Raw genomic sequence first — 19,094 nt, 5'->3', positions numbered from 1 at the left:
TCTTAGAGCAAGTAAGTGAGAGTGATTGAGGGAGGGAGGGAGGGAGGGAGGGAGAGAGAGAGAGAGAGAGAGAGAGAGAGAGAGAGACGGATGAAATACTGTAACAATATAGGTATATCGCTATATTAGCCTATAGGGATAATGAGAGTGGACTGTAAGCCCTATCATAAACCAAGTGAGCTGGGCTAGTAGAATTTAGGAATACCTCCCTGAGGAATACTATAGAGCAAGAGATTTTATGGGTTTATATCATGACAGATGGTTCGAAAGAGAAAGTTTTCAGCACCAGGTATACACGTGGTAAAAATATGAGGGCCAGCTGTTGGGCCTGACTGCCTGAGTGTCAAGCACAAGCGAGGATGAGTGGATAAGGGTCATCAGGCATTTTCGCTCTGTGCACAATTTACTATCAGCGCCACTTTTGACGGCAAAATATTGGCTTATATGGAGAGTTATATACAAAATAATTTGGTGAGAAATTGGTATTGCTTTAAGGGGCCACCACACCAGTTATATAGATATACTAGCGAATACTAATTTACGCGACCATTTGCTCCCAACTTCTGAAAAAACGAGAGCCTTAATGACTTTTAAAAAATTACAGGACGTAGATATAACGGTACAATTTTTGCGCGGAAGTGAGCTGGACATCATGCGTCAACGGGATCCTGGAGAAAAAGTTACTTCAAGGTACGCTTTCCTTCCGAGCCACTAACCTCGGCCAAAATAAATAATAAATGATCGATCTGATTTTACCCAAAATATTTGACATATCTAGAAAATATTTTTTAAATATTCTTTTCCCCTGGGATTCTGTTGATAAATGCTGCCCAACTCATTTCCGCGCAAAGATGGTATCGTCAACTAGGTCCTGTAATTTTTTGAGACTCCTATGTACAGCCGTTTTTCTACAAGTTGGGAGCAAACATAGACATAAGAGAGATAGAATCTCTCGTATGTCTATGGGAGCAAAGGAGCGCGTCAATTTAACATGGTTAGTATATCTATATAACTGGTGTGGTGGCCCCTTAAACCGGCGCAAACTTTTTTGAAAGATAAATATCAGTGCCCTTGATGTACACAAAAATTTACATGCAGTTTAAACACCTAGGGATTTCATAAGAAATATTTTTTGTCATTGTCCCATATAAGCTACACCAAGTCTATATTCGTTGGCTACAAACACAGTTTTGCAACCGTTTAGTTCCGAGGGCGGCCACCAATTTATGTAGAATACGCGTAAAATACCTCAACCCACAGAGAGCGAATAAAGCTATCGTGCTGGCTCACGGATCAGCCCCAAGAAGTATAAAATCGAAGCTTATCTCCGTAGAGTGCAGACCCATGTAAACAATAACTTGCCGAATATGCCCCGTAAGAATTTCCGGATCTCGCAGCGGACTTATGCGAATAGTGCTAAATGACTTTATTTCAAGATATTTAAATCCAAACTATAAAATAAAAAGAAACAAGTGGTGATCATTCTATTCGTTCGCCGATTGACTGCTCGTTATCGTACGAAATTCCTTTAATTTCTATACATTTAAGAACAAGTAAGTCCTTTATAATAGTAAATAGTAAATTTTAAAATAATGTAAGTCATTTAATGTAAAACATTTAGTCATTATGTTACCTGTAGGTCTTTACATTGTACCACCCCTGCGAAACAGGAAGGGAGGGTGCTCAACTATGAAAGTATTACTTCTGACACGAGTATTGTAAAATATTTTTCAATTTCCAAACGTTGGTATGAAATTGCAAATTTGTTTTTTACACGCATACGAGTCATTTGAGAGCAGACTTACCAGATTAAGTTTTAAACATGCGGTCTGACACACAAAACATGTAAAGAAAAAGGATACCACCTTCAAACCATATGCCAACAAAAAGTTACAGGCCAATTACTAATTAACAAAAAATAGCCTTTATTGCGCCCTGGGTAATTTATTACCTAGCAAAAAGAACATTATTTTTTTCGGCATCAATGAACAGCTGGGCCCGAGATCTTCAATTTAAAATTTAAACCATAAGTTGCAAGCAATTTAAAATAGGGTAAAAATCGTTGAAAATGGGAAAAAAGGTCTGAAAAGCCAGAATTTTTAATTTTTTCTCAGCTTTTCGCTTTTTTTGACGATTTCTAATTTATATTAAAATTAACATTAAGTATGTGTATGCTACTTTAGAATAGTTTCCAGATGGTATGCAGAGACCAAATTTACAGTATCATTATTTTTTCTAGTGTTTTGGGCAGTTTGAGAGATAGTATCACATTTTTGTTTAATCCATTCAAACAATCTATAACTACATTTTTTTATTTCCTTCATATTTTGTAAGTTTACAGAAAAGAGAAACAAAAATCTTGATTTTGTACATCTAAAATAGTTTTACTACTAGTCTCATCACGCGGATAAATTAAATCAAGCGGTTCGTAAGAAATTCGAATTTATTATGCGACAGTGTATGACAATAAGATATGTACGTACATGTTAAAATAAATAAGGCAGTGTATGTTTTTCTCTTTCGTTTCGATCAGTTTCTTTTTTACGGCTAGCCATTCAATTATTTCTGTACCTATTAGTTAATTCGTTTATTTGTACGAGCACTTAAAAACTATCGCTTATAAATATTTTGAGAAAATGAATCACAAATCGTTTTATAAACAAATTATTTATCGAACGTGATTTCAATCACATATTATTGGCGTTATAGTGTAAACATTCTATGTCGAGCATACTCTTCTTTGAAATACCAAGAAAATACAGTACAAGATTTGAACGCTCTTTTTTTTGAATAGTTAGCATCGAATCACATTGATGTTACAAAGTATAAAGAGAGGTTGAGCTTTTCTTAAATATTATCAAATTAGCTGTATGAACTGGTGGAAGCCCACACACTCTTCCAGTTTGAACCAGCTTTTAACGCGCGGATCTAGCTATTATAATTTTAGGGGTTAAGAAAATAATACTGAAATTTAAAAATAAGGTTTTTTAATGTAGTTGAAAAATAATCTTTTGTTTATATTCAATTTGAAATTAGTGAGCAAAGACAATGATCTGAGTTATGAGTATAAGAAGTCGTTTCTTCCGCATAATTTCTTTATCTTTATATATTTTAAACGAGATATCCCGACATTGCTCTTAAATTAATTATACAATTTCGTTAATTGATTAAAACGAATTTCCATTATCGCACGTGCTCCCATCAATTACCTTATAAACTGTGAAATGTCGCGTAGGACTAATTTTCTCGTTTTTATTTTAAAATTAGTAGCAATAAATTGATTTAGATTCAGACAAGATAATCAATTAAAACCAAGAATTTTGAAATAATATACATACACGCATAGTATCGGAACATAATATCATTGCCAATTTACCTTATGTGATGTTCCTATAATAGACAATCGAAAATATATTTAATTAAAAATCACACTTTGATCAATATACATAATTCTGAGAATCCTATTACTAGATAATTGCCAACTTTTGTAAATTGAGACATGATATGTTAACAAATTAGCTACACGAGTTACAATTTTAAATCTGCTCTTCTTACAGCGACTACATAATATACAAGTTGGCTATCTAAGTGAACCACAATTAAGTAGAAAAAGTTGACAATGGGTTCTTACGTACGCGCAGATGAAGAGGATCTTTATCTTTTTGGCAGACAAGTGTGCTTTTTCATTTTTTTGAAAATTCTTCAAAATTATGATTATACTCAATGAAAACTAAAACAATAGGCATCTATATTGCTAAAATTGACAAATGATACGATTGATAGTCAATTTTTCTCTATTTTAGCGTTGCCGTTAAAATGTTACACGTTTATAACAAGGTAGTGTATAATCACCTGATGGTTTAAGTATAAAAGCTATTTACAAACTTTCAATGTTAAAATTTTATTTTAAGTTACCAAGTGGTTTTGTTATTATTCAATTGCTAAGTTCAAATGCGATTTAAATAATCAAGAAAAAGCTAAAGAGCAGGTATGTAACACATTAAAGAGCAAAATGTGCTTACTATAAAGATATTCTATAAAAATAGAAATTTTAAGTAAAATAATGTATAAACTTTTGCAAAAAAAAGATTGAATTCACTATATTTTATCTAAAAGATTAGAAAATTTAAAGAATTTTGAATATAATACAAAAGTTAATTTTTACACGTTGTTGAATCACACAAATAGATATTCATAAAAATGTATCTAATAATTTATCTATATTCTAACCAAATAAAAAGTTGACATAGCTAGATATTTTAATCGTATAAACAATGTTGAGTTATTGAATGAGAACTTTATCAACAATCTGGAGCATAATTATCTGCTTCAATTTAAGTACGCAACACAATCTGGATGTGATATCCTGCATATCTGTCTGTATCGAACAGTACTAATATTATTGAATGACTATTTGAAAAATTTTATATAAAATATGTTAATTTTACTTTTATTTGGCATAGTATTTTTAGATGCGATTGTTTATTTCCACTCAAATTGAAAACTTGGATTTAATTTTATAATAAGGTAACTTATGGGAGTCTTTCTTCGATATAAAATTATTTTTGATTTCGATTACGAAATAATACAGTCTAATATAGGATCGATTTCATGAGAATTTCAGCAATTAAAAATGCATATCAAAACTAATATAATAATTTGTTGCGTACAACGCAGCAAAAGTTCAGTTCGATTGATCCGCATTAATAATCCCTTCACCTTTTTCTTAAATATATGTATCACGCTGTAATCAATATAACAAATTTAGCTTAGTTAACGCGCCTTGTGTAACGACCTTCAATTTTCACAGAAAACTTTATAGCCGTAACAATAATCAGAAAACTTCGAGAGTAATTAAAAAACTGTCTTAATAATTAAGTAAGAATAAACTTGTTACACTTTTTTTAAGAATAACATTAAAATTAGGATGTCATTAAATAAGCGTCTGTTTTCTTAATCTTGCATGACACTTTCGTTTTCTCCAATTTTATATTTTTCAAAAATTTTCACATCTTTTAACAAGTCCTGAAAAATAAATAATTTACTTATTAATAATAATCTGAAGCATAAAGCATTAAAGAGAAAAATTAAACTATTAGTGACTACACACACACGCACACACGCACGCTCGTGCACACGCACGTACACACATATATAAGTCAAGATTATATGCTCTTAATTTACCTTTGGCAGTGATTTTCTATCGTAAGTTCGAGCATATTGACCAACGCTTCTGCTTAATTGTACATAAACATCGCACAATAATTCAATGGGGAACATTTCTGTTGCTTTGACAGTGTAAGCGAAAACTTTGTCAAGCTCGATTCTGTCGATCATAACTTTGTCGCTCTCCTGAGGATTATTCATCAGACTAGAATCGCTATCGAGAGCAAATGAAAGATCTTCGGTATTCAGGCTTTCGCGCCTTGAAGACGGGTTTGAAACGTTATTTTCAACAGATTTTTCAACTTCTCCGTGCGACACGTCCATGCTTTCCACTTCGTTATTAATTATGTTCTTTTTCTCTGGTACATTCTTATCTGCAGCTGCATCCAAATGATTCAACTGTGCATCTCTCGTAGATTCATTTTGCGAATCATTATCAGTATCTGTATGATCGGATATGGGCACGTGCCCATTTAAAACACAGTGTGCTTCTGATTCAAACTCCTGAAATTTCTCTAAATCAATACCCTGTGCTGATGTTTCAGAAGCTGCTGCTGTTGTAGTTGCTTCCTGCGGCTTACTGCTAGAGTTTTCGTTATTTGTACTATCATCAAAGGAGATTTTTTTCTTTTTGGCGACCTTCTTGACAAAACCTCGAGCCCAAGCATGTAGTCTACGCTTCCTCGAGCTTGGGAACTTTTTGCCATTTACTATAATGGCACTGCCTGCACTACCTTCTCTCCTGTCACTTTTTTCACTGGCGTTGAAAGGCTCAGTCTTTTGACTCTCTTTCTTCCTATTTACACCATTACGTTGAATCTTTCGATTTTTCGATATTGTTCTACACTTATCTTCAAAGTCTGAATCCAGCTCAGCTTTTATTAGCGCGTAGGCATTGTCGCGAAGTGAGCAAGCACGATGCCTTATCAATTTATCAGCAGGATCCCTGCAAATTTATACAATTATTTATACATTGATACTTGCATAAACAAGTGCAATAATATTGATAAGCAGCTGAATCTAATAGAAGTGGTCTTCAATGAAAGTTTTATGGGAAAATTTCAAACATTTTTCATTGCTTACGTTTCCTAATTTTTGTACTTTGGGATATAAAAATACATAATATAACAGTAAACAAATGTACACAATATAATTGAAAACCACTACATAACTACTGAGCAAAAATTGTGACAACGACAACAACAACAACGGATAAACAGGAAAGACTGAACTACCTCTTCATTAATCCAAGGGAGGGCCTATCACGCAAGCTGACATGGAAACACAACATGAACGTCAGTACGAACGTATTATGATGTGATTTGCATATATAATGTGTTTAAGTATTATAAAATGAATAAAATTAAAAAAAATGAATAATTAAAAAATCATGTATTCCAATAAAATCTGACCGTTTTCTATGAAAACCCGACAAAAAAGTAAAAGCAAAAATGACAAAAGTTATTTTTGAAACTCATAAATTATGTGATTGTACTTTCGAAATTGAAAACCAAACAGTAATTAAAAATATTAAAAAAAAAAACGATAAAAGTATAAATTTTTACAATTATTTACATTCCAATCAAAGAATTGTTTTCATAAACGTGAAAACATATTTACCTGTCGGGATTATATTCTAAAGCATTTCGACAAATAAGATCAATATCATCCAAAAAATCTCGAGCACATAAATAACAATGCATATCGATTTTCGTCATCATTGTTTCAAGATCCATAGGTTGTTCAATGATTTCATTATAGTCTGGAACTTCCTCAATGTCTACTGGTTTTGTAAACATGAAAAATCTACAAATAGAATATTAGATTATCAGTTATCCTGTTAATAACATCCAGGCAACATATCTATTAATCAACCCTGAAACTTACTGTCTGTTTCTAGCGAGTTTAGCACAAATTTCTCTCAAAAATATTCTCAGTTCCCTTAACGATATTTCTTCTTTTTCATACAAAATTTTTTGTTCTTCTGGTGTTAATTTCTTTGGTTCAGGATCTGGTGCCAATGGCAATTCTTCTAATTCTTCAATATTTTTCTTCTTTATTTGAGGGGATTTCAAACTTTGTACTGTAAATACTGGTTTGAAAAACTTTGTTCTTTGTTCTTCTGTTGGACTACAAATCGAATGGATTTCTCCTCTAAGAGCACTGAACAAGTTTTTCAATTGGTCTGGTAACTCTTCATACGTGACTCCACTAGTTGCAATAATTAATATAGGTGTAGACGGATCCAATGAGGCAATGCGGCAAAGAAAAACAGCCTTTACCGTTTCTGGTACTAAGGGCCACCACTGATCGATTGCTGCTATGTAAATTATGGACGGTATATTTCTGCTTGCTTCGTTGAATACCTTAAGGTAATAAATACATTAATTGTGGCATAGAACTTTGTAAATTTACTCAAAACATGTATTTCTAATGAACAAATATTTATTAACCTGTACACATGTTTCTTCTGGAGATCGTGCGCTCTCTGCAAAAAGAGTACTAACATTTAAACTGTGTACTGGAAGGTGCTCCATTTGATATATTGCAGCTTGCGCCAATTGTGGCCCTTGATTTCGAGCCATACTTCCACCAGTTATTAAAAGTCGTGGTCTATGAATACCTTTTGTTACTTTCAACCTGAAAACAGATTTAAACTCTATATCATATGCATAAAAATAATAAAGTTAAAAACTTAATCAAACAGTCGTCATACTTGGCGAGTTCTTGATTAATACCCTGAGGAAATATTTTCCTTATTGTACCAAGAAGTTCTTGCAATGAAGATCCAAGAAGTGGCTCTATAAATGGAGCTAATTTTCTACCTATGCATGGCGTTACACGGTGTGATGATGGAACTAAAAGTGAACTTGCCCGTACAAAATCAGCTTTCTTCACCTCAACACGCGCAGGATTTAAAAGCAAACGATTACTAGTTAAATAAATTTGAGGATATGTTCGTTTTAAACCTTGAATTACAGCTTCAGTACAAAGCGCTTTCAAATCAGAACCACAATAACCAGTGGCTTTTTCAGCTAATGATTGCATTAAATCCTCAGTGGGAGGATTACTCCATTTTTTAACGTGAATCTTCAAAATATCTAATCTCTCTTTCACAGCAGGTAAGGGGAAAAATAATTCCCGATCAAACCGACCAGGCCGTCTTAATGCTGGATCAATAGCATCTATTCTATTCGTTGCTCCAATAACAATTACCTATAGACAAAAAGAGTTGATTTGAAATACTATAATTAACTTATATTGCACATTTAACGTTTGAAATATTTGTTTAAAGGTTTACCTCTCCTCTATCACTAAGACCATCCATAAGGGCGAGAAGAGTTGATACAATACTAGCATGGATCTGATCTTGCTTGGTGCTGCGCACAGGTGCTAACCCATCAATTTCGTCAAAGAATATAATTGATGGTTTCATTTGCTGTGCTTGTTCAAATAATAATCTCAACTGTCGCTCAGATTCGCCAACCCATTTGGTCAAACAATCCGCTCCTTTACGCATAAAAAATGATACCTTTCTGCTACCTTGACTACATTCATTAGCTAATGCCCTGGCTAATAAAGTTTTACCAGTACCTGTGATAATGAGAACATGATAAATTACATTATTCAAACTTTATTTAAAAAAATTATATTATCCACAGTGAAATAAAACATATATACCTGGAGGTCCATGAAATAATACACCTTTTGGAGGTGTTATATGAAAACGCTCAAAAACATCCGGATACATCATTGGAAAAACTACCATTTCTTTCAGACAATGGATGTGTGATTCTAATCCACCAACATCATTGAAAGTGATATCCGTATCTACTGATATAGGACTAATATCCGCTTTTTTATCAGTTGGACCTCCTTGAGGTATTGCTGATTGTCTATAATTACAAAGCATTGTAAAGTTTAATAGAGAGTTTCAATTAAGTGATTTTATTTTGTAGCAATATGATAACACTTTACCTAGATTTTTTACTCTTTTTTTTATCATAACACTGTGGTTCTGAATCGCTTGAATCTGTACTACTCGAACTTTTACTTCTATGTTTTCTTCTTCGCATTGAATTACTAAGAACACTCCTGAAAGCTCTGATTGATCTCCTTACTGGTTCGACATTTGCTTGAAATCTATCAACTGTAGGTTTTTTTTGACGTAAGCTATATTTGCGTAGACCAGGTGTGTATGATGATTCGCTCATATCACTATCTTCTACTGTAAATAGTTAAAATGAATTAGTTAAAAAATTACATATATTTTTAAAATTTTTTTGTGAAATAACTGCGATCATTTTGTAATACAAATATATATGCATATTATAAATTATGTTTCTAAATTAAATAAAACTGAACAATTTGTTTTAATCAAAAGTTGGTCTAAAGGTATACATATGTATATTATGACTATAATTATCCATACAATACAGTATGTCATAATATATTGTAGTTTTAGTCCAAAGTTTTACCACCAGAGGCATCTGAAAGCATTGCCTGGGTATTTATTTTAAAAATCAATATAGAAGTATAACTACAGCAAATGCACTTAAGTTTACTCATATGATAGCAGCTTCGAATTTCATTGTTGGGAAAATTAGCGAATCCACAGATTTTTTAATTAGTAGTTATGAATTGCAATATGAGATTAAATTATAGATAATCATAAATTAAAGTTATTATAATCTGTGCTTAATTAATTTTACCCGTCAGTTGCCTTTTTTGTAATACTCTTTGAGAAGTTCTTCGAGTTCTCTTGATTCTGGTGTACATATCCTCATATCCCTAAAAATATAGTCATGTATTGAAGAGCTATTAAACAATGAATGAAAAAATATTTTCACAAATTTTACATACTTCATTTTCATCATTTTCTGAATTATCATTATTTTCAGCTTTTTCACTTTCTTGAGAATTATCTTCATCCTCATCATCATCCTCGTCGTTTTTCTCATCTTTACCATTGTTATCATTTGATTCAGATTTTATCTTTTCATCTTTTTCCACACAGCTGGTACTTAGTCTGGTTACTGGTCCTTCCCTTGATCTCGAAGGGCTATCAGACTTTCTTGGCCTACAAAATGGAAAATGATGTAATTTTAATTCACATCATAGATGATAAAAAAGACTGAATTTCTGACTTTTAACCTTGATTCTTTTTCATTGTTTGTTGTTTTAGAGTCGGATTTATCTTTTGTTTCCGTTTTATCTTTTAAATCTCGCTCTGCCCTATCTCGATCTTGTCTTTCTTTCAAAGCTCTTAAATCAATATCACGATCGTTTCTATCTCTTAGGTCACGATCACCTCTGCCTCTTAGCTGAGGCCTACTTCTAAGCTCTCGTTCTCGGTCCGGTCGTTCGCGTAGCGCTCGTTCTCTATCTGGTCTTTCGCGGAGATCGTTCTCCGATCTATCTCGATCTCGGTCGGAGCGCTCTCGAAGACGGTGAGGTCTCACCCTAAGTTCCCGACTTGAATTATGATTGCTATGGTCTCTCAAGTGTCTAGAGGGTGCTTTATTTGGAGGGTGATTTTCTCTCGATCGTATTGTCATTCGTCTACTGAGCCTTTGTGTTCTGGAAGGTTCCTCATCCACCATTTCCTTATCTGAAGATGAATCATGTTGTTTGTACATTGGATATCCTTTTAATGTTTGTGTTCCTAATGAAAAGAGAGTATTATAACGCACGCATTCTTCATTAAATACACATATTGACGATATCAAATAAACTGTTACCAAAAATCCAACTGGTATTGAGATTATCATAGGTCTGTGACTTATTTCTTGTGCTTCGGCGAACTCTAGAATTATTTTTATCCAAGTCTTGATTTGGAGTTGTGTGTGAGCGGAGGGTTCGTATACCTTGCAAATGAGCTTTACGTGGATTTTCAAAAATTTCTTCCTCCGTGTCCTCTGCATCCATGGAATCCATAGCATCATCCGACATGATCTAAAATCATCATCGAAAGTGGACAATTCTATATTTACTATATTTTCATTTTTTAATTCTATTTTTCAATGGAAATATGATTCGATAGATTCAATATGTGAGTGTACAATAACTGTGCATTTTCAAAGCGATATTACAAGATTCATTCATTGTTTGGTTTTAAAAGAAATGTGCAGAATACTTGTAGAAGTTGTTTTCAAGTGAAAACTTAATAAAGACTCCAAGAAGAAGCAATAACTATTGAGTGAAAACACAATGGGAATACAAGAAATGTCAAGATGTTGCAATGCTTAGGTGTGCCAATGACCTCGCAAGGCCAGCATAAATCCAACAGAAAAGGAATCACCGAGTTGGAACTCTTGGAAAACAGCTGTACAGTCTAGAGCCCAGCGTTAAAGATGTTCTAGCATAGGGCGATAAGGACTAAAACATGCAGTCGGAATCAAAGCAGGTTGTATAAAAAAGAGAAAAGTCGCGGACAGGTAAGGTATTATGCGAGTCTTTTGAACGGAGGCGCGCGCGCCATCGTGTGCGTGATGTCTGTTGAATTAAGGGACATGCATGCAGATAGCCGATAGGTATATAGGCTGCAATCGATTGCCTCGGCAGCGCGCGAGGCCCGTCCGAAAATATATCCGCAGGCGCGGATTTAGGCGTGAGAGCCATCGTACCTTCATCTGTCCGTCAGCAGCTCAGAGCTCGAGGGATAGGAAAGCGAACGGCACTCTTGCCTCCTGTCATACGCGCCTGGGTAGCGCGCAACACTGCACACAGACACACGTACACTCGCGCTGACTATTTGCTGCCTCTCGACTCTCCTGATGCTGATTCGAATATCCGATGCGACCCTCCTTTCCTCTTCTCCCAAACGACCGCTGCTGCTTCACGTTATTTGCCGTTTAGTCTCGCGATACAGGCTGCAGACCAAACAACTTTCCGATCGATCGGGCATTCGGGACCCTGGCCGCTGACAAGGTACGGAGCCGAGTCCGCGAGTCGACAGTCGAGGCTGAGTCGAGCAGCTGCAGATACACGCTTTCCCTCTCTGCAGCCGATGCTATAGCTGATGAATTTAGCGCGCACAGGCATATAGGCTAAGGATCGGGGCTATCCGCACGAAAGTCACTAGCTCTCGCAATTGCAAGAATAACCTAGCTTCACCTAACCTCAAACTTGATCTCCTCCACCTATATTATCGCGCAAGATGAGATCTAGCGGAGCGCAGTCCAAGTAACTAGAATAATGACTAGAATACTAGATACTCGCTATAGAGTGCGGCACGTATCCTCTAGCTTATATGGGGAATATAACTTTGTGGTTATGGAAGACATGACTTGTCGGTGTGATCTTTGTCGATCACATGTTTTGTGGTGGACGATAGACGGAACGCGACCCGTGACAGTCATGACTGTCACATCGCGCGCCAATTATGAACAAGGACTCGACTACAGGCGGAAAAGAAAGAATAATTGAATTATTTTATTTCCTTTTAATAAAATTGACGATGAACCGTTTTAAAAATGTAATTATGAATAGTTATGTTATTAAATAAAAAGAAATATGGATACCTTAGCTCATAATAGTATTTGTAAATTTATTGTATTCCCAGCCGCAATGAAAAAAGTTTATTATAAAGTTTAAGAGCTTTAACAACTTTATACATTATTATTAAATTACATTAATATTGATATATTTATTTTGATTTTACTGTCATCAAGGATAGTACTTGTTTTTACCTCCGTAGATGCGTAATATGCTATTATAGAAATTTAAATAAAAAAGGTTTTCGTAATAAATAATAACACGTGTTTCATGATATTTTATACAAAAATTATCATTTATTTTTAATTCAAATTATAAAGGAATCAAACTTTTATAAATAACAATATAAATTGTTGAGCAATTCACTTTAAACTTATTTCCTATCCTTTGTCAAGTCTATACAATAAATATATCAATATTAATGTAATTTAATAATAATGTATAAGGTTGTTAAAGCTCTTAAACTTTATAATAAACTTTTTTCATTGCGGCTGGGAATACAATAAATTTACAAATACTATTATGAGCTAAGGTATCCATATTTCTTTTTATTTAATAACATAACTATTCATAATTACATTTTTAAAACGTTTCATTGTCAATTTTAGTAAAAGGAAATAAAATAATTCAATTATTCTTTCTTTTCCGCCTGTAGTCGAGTCCATTTTCATAATTGGCGCGCGATGTGACAGTCATGACTGTCACGGGTCGCGTTCCGTCTATCGTCCACCACAAAACATGTGATCGACAAAGATCCACACCGACAAGTCATGTCGCGCGTATATAGCTTCAATAACCACAAAGTTATATTTCACATATAAGCTAGAGGATACGCGCCCCAGGCTGAAGAAGATGACCTATGCAGTCTGAACATTATCTTACCTATATGCCACATTGACATGCTGTCGTTATCTTTTTTCTAGGGAAAGATGAATTTTGAAAAGAACCTATGTCATTGCTTTTTCAACTTCGCTAAAGTACGTATAAGTACCATACAGAAATTTATTGTTGATAGTTTTTCCACGTACTTGCAGTGTACTTAAATGCAAATATAATTAGCGGATATTGAAAGTAGTCATTATAGTTACCTTTACATCATTAGGTATATGATACATAAGTATTCACACAAATACATATATATGCATTACATATTCATCTGTATGTAAGTGATAAGGCAATTATTGGAAAAAAAGATCAAATAATTGTAACATTATAAGTAATGGAATTTTTCACTGGAAGATTTAGAAAGTTGGAACTGGTTGGAACTTGGCGACCGCAGGCGGACCATCCAGGCGAAGCACATATTTATTGTGCGAGACGGAAGAAATTCGAAAATCAGTGACATCATGATTGACCATATTTTTAAGCGAAATGATGAGGATCAACAGAAAAAATGCTCAGTGATGTTATGGATACGATAAGGTTTCGCGAATTGTGTATGTATATAGACGTTAGAAACATGATTAGCTTAGTACTCTTAGTAAGTAGAATCATTCATAACCTGTTTACTGATGCGTTTGAATTGAAAAAAGCTAAGTAGTGCTTAGACTCAATGAGTGAAAAACAGTGTATAAATATACCTACATGCTGATTGACTGCGAGAAGTCGATTAAAATATACGTGTTATGCCAGTCGCATAATTTATTTCAAGTGTGATACACATATATAAGTACCGTCATTTTTGCTCGACTGACGTTTCAAGAGCGTAAAGCTTGAAAATGTCGCGATGAGCACGCATTATTCTGTTTTAAAATTGCTGCTGTTGATTTTCTTCATTTTTTTGTTCTGACATTGCGTTTTTTCACGGCTTTTTTACGCAAACAGCAATATGATTTCTGTACTGTCTGGCGTTTGGAATTCTGTTGAAGATATGATAGGTAAGAGTTTATATTTTATTAATTTTTATTCGTTTTGTTTTAATTTTTCATTCAAATGGATTATTGTTTTTTATAACAATAAATTGTTGTTTGTCTCTTTCAGTTGATTACATTGACTTCAATGTTACACTATGGCTATTAATGCCATTATTAATAACATTTTTACTTCCACTGGTGATTGTTCTACTTTTATATGTAACTGCCTTGATTTTATACGTTTATAGACTACATAGGTATGCATTACTTCTGTAACGTAGTATTAATTGTAGCTATTTTTTTCGAGTGAATGATAAAATCATTGTATTTTTGTTTATATTTCAGGCATAGGTTAAGAAGTGCCTATGGTACTGACTGGAGAAATGCTTCAAGAAGCGTTGTAGCTGCTGTTTGGGACGCACATGGATGGATATGGCATGGTAGGAAGAACCACGAAATGTATCAAGATGTTTTTGTTATTCCGTTAGTTTTTCGTTTGCTCTTCTCTTTATTTTCCGGTTTCCTTTTTCATGATACATAAATTGTTGACATTTTAAATTGTTGCATAATGAAATAAATTTTGTGTTCATTAGGTTACAAAGTTGTTGGGATAGAGAATATTCCAACGGATGAACCTGTTTTATTTGTTTACTACCATGGAGCAATACCAATAGATCTTTACTATTTTATATCTAAAGTATTCCTGTTTAATTCAAAACTTATCCATACTGTGGGCGATAGATTTCTTTTTAAATGCCCTGGTTGGTCCATTATTTCTGATGTTCTGAAAGTAATACCTGGCACTATCCAAACATGCTCCTCCATTCTAAAGGAAGGCAACATGCTTGCTATTTCACCAGGTGGTGTATATGAAGCTCAATTTGGAGATGCATATTACCAGTTAATGTGGAAGAAAAGATTAGGATTTGCAAAAGTAGCTTTGGATGCTAAAGTGGTAAGTTAAAAAAGTAATAACGAAATCACATTTTTTAAATTAATGTGATAGTAATTTAATTTCTTATTTATGCAGTCTATAGTTCCAATGTTTACAAAAAATATTAGAGAAGCTTTTCGATCAATAAGTTGGGGTAGAAAATTATGGCTGAGATTGTATGCAGCAACCAGATTTCCTTTTATTCCAATTTATGGAGGATTCCCAGTTAAACTAAAAACTTATGTTGGTAAACCCATAGCGTATGATGGAACTCTAACACCTGAACAGCTGCAACAAAAGGTTTGCTTTTTGTCTATAGTCGTTTAATTTAAAATTTTCATCATAATTTTGGATTTTTATTAATTTAAACTACTTGTTTTTATAGGTTGCAGCTGCACTCGATGACTTGATTAGTGAGCATCAAAAAATACCAGGAAGTATTTTTTGGGCATTGGTAGAACGATTTTATGATTTAGATAAGACAGTAGAATGCAATTTGAAAGATACTGAAAAAGTTAAAAACAAAAGAGAATAATTAGTATTAAAATCGTATTATAATTTTAGAATCTCACATGTTTGGGATTGGAGCATTTTCGAAGACTTTTTTAAGTTTAGCAATACAAGGTGTTGAATATTTTATCAACATTTTACAAACTTGTTTGTACTAATTATAAAAAAAAATATTGTCATATTTTTAACTGTTTGTAGTTTTATTGTGTAAAGAGATTTCCATCACATTCCACTCAAAGCATGGATTGTGTTAATGGATGATTACTTAATTAGTGGTGCCTGTGCATTTTTTTTTTAATTCTTACAATTTTATATTTTTGACAAAGATATGTGCAATTATTGTATATTATAAATATCGGCGAACACGTTCTATAATTATGTGATTCCATTGCGATTATGAATTTTTAATACCAACAATGTTAAAAGCAGTATGGTCTTGAAACTGTAGAAAAGTCAATTTTTATTCCAATGGAATGCAAGCAGTTCTATAGGAACTCATGATTAACATACCGTTATGTCTTTATGCATTTAAAAAGACGATTCTCTGCGTTTTCAAGAGCAGAATTGTTTTTTCAACTAAAAAAATACTGGTGATATTGTTGCGTTTTACTCTTAAGTTATATTGTATGGTGCAAAAGCTTGTACTTAAATAATCTATTTTAGTGTATTTATTGCTTTTATATGCAACGGATACGAAAATAAAGGAAATGGGGAAAGAAAATTTGTTTGATTTATTATGTCGGCATAACGCGTGAGAGTAAATATTTAGAATAGTTTAAATTTGCCGCGCAAGGCAAGTCGGAAATGCGGCTTATATATCGAGCGCTGTTTTTCAGCGGAAGTTGGCTTTGGCGGTTTAACTATATAAATAGTCGTGATCGCCGCATACACGCCGTATACCTACATATATATACGTTGTTATAGGTGCGTTTTATATCGAGGGAATGCAGCGATCCTGGCGGCGGCTTTTCCAGTCGGACGTCTCTCTTTCGCCCGTCTAGAAGTATATACCTATCCCTATTGCCAAAACCAGAGCACATTTTTCTCGGTAAGTTTTTCGGAGCTTATTTAACTTATTTTTACGGCAAATATTAAGCCTTCGTTAATTTGTGAATCTGTGTTGACGATCGTGCGTTTATTATCAACACTAAACTTTGCCAGCATTAACTGATAGCGATATATCGCCTATTTTTTCAGAAAATACGCAGACATGGGCGTGAATGTCGAGGTTCTATCTCCCGGAGACGGTAATTATTTTGCTAACTTCTCTCGCTCAGTCGAATGCACGCACAAGTACATAAGTACGTGCTTTCAACATCGGCACTCGCTATTTTTGTTTCCCCGGCCCGATAAGTAGTCCCGCAATACTTAGGATACGTCTGTGTAGTGTGTATCATGCTCGTCGCCACTGCTCTATGTATACCTATATTTCCCCATCCAGATCCATCTGAGAGACGCCCTCGTCGTATAGGTATACATAAGTACAGCCACGGGTCACCGTCAAAGATGCACAGACATCACCTCGTGTACCTCTCTCCTCCTGCACATATAGTACTTAGCGATCCGCATGTTTCCCGTGGCGAATATAAGTAGTGCCTATTTTTAGTAGGCTGACCGCCGCGAAGTCTGAAGCCGAATTGAGCGATGTTTGCATGCACGCCTTGCTTATGAGTCTTTGCATTAGAATCGAAATTGTCATATAGAGGATTTCGACGTTGTAATCTTAATATGTTTTTGCAATATGCTAGCAATATTAATCACTGTTAATTGTGTTTTGAGACTGTTATGAAAACTTATGAATTACTTATAATTCTTAAAATTGCAACATTTAAATTTTAGGACAAACCTACCCCAAAACAGGACAAACTGTCGTTGTCCATTACACAGGTAATCTATAATTGATTGTTTTTTTATTCATGCAACTCATTTTATTTGCTAATTTTTAAATGTAACTTTGTACTTAGGTACTCTGGCTAATGGAAAGAAATTCGACTCTAGCAGAGACCGTGGAGTTCCTTTCAAGTTCAAAATCGGCAAGGGTGAGGTAATCAAGGGCTGGGATCAAGGAGTTGCTCAAATGTGTGTTGGAGAGCGTGCCAGGTTAACTTGTCCACCAGAAGTTGCCTATGGACCTAGAGGACACCCTGGCGTATATCCTTTACTACTGAAATGATAATATATCTTACACATATATTAATTTTGTATTGATCTTACTTTAAAAGTATATCAAACATTTAAAATTTGATTGCAGTTGTAGAGTTAGCTGAATAACAATCTACAGTTTTTTTGTGTCTAGGGAAACTAAAATACTACTTAATTATAGAATTTTAATTATTACTTTGGTTGAGTAGAATTACTACTATTTATTTGATTCAAGTTTAACAATTTATTTAATTAGTCTTTTTTTTAATGTTAAAACTGTATAATACTGAAGATTGATTTTCTTTATTGTAATATTTTATAATTTGATAAATATTTCTCCTTGACAACTATACACTATACCACCAAATGCTACCCTTATCTTCGATGTTGAGCTGTTGAAGGTGGAGTGAAGAAGGTGCTGCCTTGAAGCAATAATTACCATGCACTGAACTGACCAAACTATTTCATCTTGGCACCTGACAATTAAACAGCGCTTATATTTCATTAAGTGACTATATGATAAGTAGTCGTAAGGCAGATGGCACACTGTACAATGTTTATTCAATCGCTTTATTCATAAAAACCTAAAATCAGAAATAATGTATCTAGACGAAAGATTAAAGTCAAGGACATTTTTTAACTATAGCAAAAATGTCCCAAGTCATTTGTACAGTTGAAGCTTTTTATGGCTTACAGTTTTTATAAAAACAAATTGATCATGGAGTTTTCTCAAGTTATAAGCGATTGAATCAGAACAAACCAGAAGCATTTTAAAAATTTTAATATTTGTGTTCATTCCACATATTAATACTTCGTAATTTGATATCTTTACTTCAACAATTTGTACAAATTTCAAATATGCTGCAATTTATATTTTATAATTATAAAATGAATATTGATGTAATCGTCAATCCTTATGTGACCAAATCAATAAAGACTTTCCTCTGTCAAAGTATGATAACTTTGTTTTTTTTTCTAAATAAAATTACCCA

At 33.8% G+C, this 19,094-nt stretch overlaps 3 protein-coding genes across 7 annotated transcripts; 2 read left to right on the top strand and 1 right to left on the bottom strand.

Moving 5' to 3' along the window:
- Positions 1-2,296: 2,296 nt before the first annotated feature.
- Positions 2,297-12,696, bottom strand: LOC100120244 (ATPase family AAA domain-containing protein 2). Of its 3 annotated transcripts, none has more exons than XM_031929799.2 (15): positions 11,793-12,696; positions 10,908-11,121; positions 10,321-10,831; positions 10,030-10,246; positions 9,879-9,957; positions 9,145-9,394; positions 8,848-9,062; positions 8,468-8,760; positions 7,883-8,382; positions 7,620-7,806; positions 7,054-7,532; positions 6,787-6,972; positions 6,402-6,437; positions 5,185-6,112; positions 2,297-5,025 (listed from the first exon to the last, which is right to left on the bottom strand). In XM_031929799.2, the coding sequence occupies exons 1-15, from the start codon at positions 11,796-11,798 to the stop codon at positions 4,954-4,956; spliced, it is 4,173 nt and encodes a 1,390-aa protein (XP_031785659.1). In that variant the 5' UTR covers positions 11,799-12,696; the 3' UTR covers positions 2,297-4,953. The 3 variants fall into 3 exon arrangements, with proteins under 3 accessions (XP_031785659.1, XP_031785660.1, XP_031785661.1); XM_031929800.2 differs by having other exon boundaries at positions 9,145-9,391; XM_031929801.2 differs by lacking the exon at positions 6,402-6,437 and having other exon boundaries at positions 2,781-5,025.
- A 772-nt stretch (positions 12,697-13,468) lies between these two features.
- LOC100120185 (transmembrane protein 68) lies at positions 13,469-16,681 on the top strand. Of its 3 annotated transcripts, none has more exons than XM_032599518.1 (8): positions 13,469-13,640; positions 13,903-14,099; positions 14,488-14,540; positions 14,644-14,773; positions 14,862-14,956; positions 15,110-15,471; positions 15,547-15,750; positions 15,836-16,681. In XM_032599518.1, exons 3-8 carry the CDS (start codon positions 14,492-14,494, stop codon positions 15,983-15,985), a joined length of 990 nt encoding a protein of 329 aa, XP_032455409.1. In that variant the 5' UTR covers positions 13,469-13,640; positions 13,903-14,099; positions 14,488-14,491; the 3' UTR covers positions 15,986-16,681. The 3 variants fall into 3 exon arrangements, with proteins under 3 accessions (XP_032455409.1, XP_016840903.1, XP_032455410.1); XM_016985414.3 differs by having other exon boundaries at positions 13,619-13,825; XM_032599519.1 differs by lacking the exon at positions 13,469-13,640 and adding an exon at positions 13,650-13,765.
- Positions 13,963-19,057, top strand: LOC100119136 (peptidyl-prolyl cis-trans isomerase FKBP1B). The gene is made up of 6 exons (XM_008212535.4): positions 13,963-14,099; positions 16,885-17,008; positions 17,158-17,207; positions 17,800-17,847; positions 17,925-18,111; positions 18,458-19,057. Exons 3-6 carry the CDS (start codon positions 17,171-17,173, stop codon positions 18,510-18,512), a joined length of 327 nt encoding a protein of 108 aa, XP_008210757.1. The 5' UTR covers positions 13,963-14,099; positions 16,885-17,008; positions 17,158-17,170; the 3' UTR covers positions 18,513-19,057.
- Positions 19,058-19,094: the final 37 nt, after the last annotated feature.

Source organism: Nasonia vitripennis, chromosome 4, assembly GCF_009193385.2.
Source record: "Nasonia vitripennis strain AsymCx chromosome 4, Nvit_psr_1.1, whole genome shotgun sequence".
Taxonomy (NCBI): Eukaryota; Metazoa; Arthropoda; class Insecta; order Hymenoptera; family Pteromalidae; genus Nasonia; species Nasonia vitripennis.
The sequence above is the reverse complement of the archived record's forward strand: the minus strand, read 5'-3'. Positions and strand labels throughout refer to the sequence as shown.

Bases quoted from the DNA above. Each gene is read 5' to 3' on its own strand.
- LOC100120185 (XM_032599518.1), top strand. From the start codon at position 14,492: ATGATTTCTGTACTGTCTGGCGTTTGGAATTCTGTTGAAGATATGATA. The intron at 14,774-14,861 runs GTATGCATTACT...TTTATATTTCAG, and splicing joins TACGTTTATAGACTACATAG to GCATAGGTTAAGAAGTGCCT. The intron at 15,751-15,835 runs GTTTGCTTTTTG...TTGTTTTTATAG, and splicing joins CTGAACAGCTGCAACAAAAG to GTTGCAGCTGCACTCGATGA.
- LOC100120244 (XM_031929799.2), bottom strand. The intron at 9,958-10,029 runs GTATGTAAAATT...CTATATTTTTAG, and splicing joins CAGAAAATGATGAAAATGAA to GGATATGAGGATATGTACAC. The intron at 9,395-9,878 runs GTAAAATTAATT...AACTATTTACAG, and splicing joins ACAAAAAAGGCAACTGACGG to TAGAAGATAGTGATATGAGC.
- LOC100119136 (XM_008212535.4), top strand. From the start codon at position 17,171: ATGGGCGTGAATGTCGAGGTTCTATCTCCCGGAGACG. The intron at 17,208-17,799 runs GTAATTATTTTG...TTTAAATTTTAG, and splicing joins GGTTCTATCTCCCGGAGACG to GACAAACCTACCCCAAAACA. The intron at 18,112-18,457 runs ATATCCTTTACT...ACAACTATACAC, and splicing joins CCTAGAGGACACCCTGGCGT to TATACCACCAAATGCTACCC.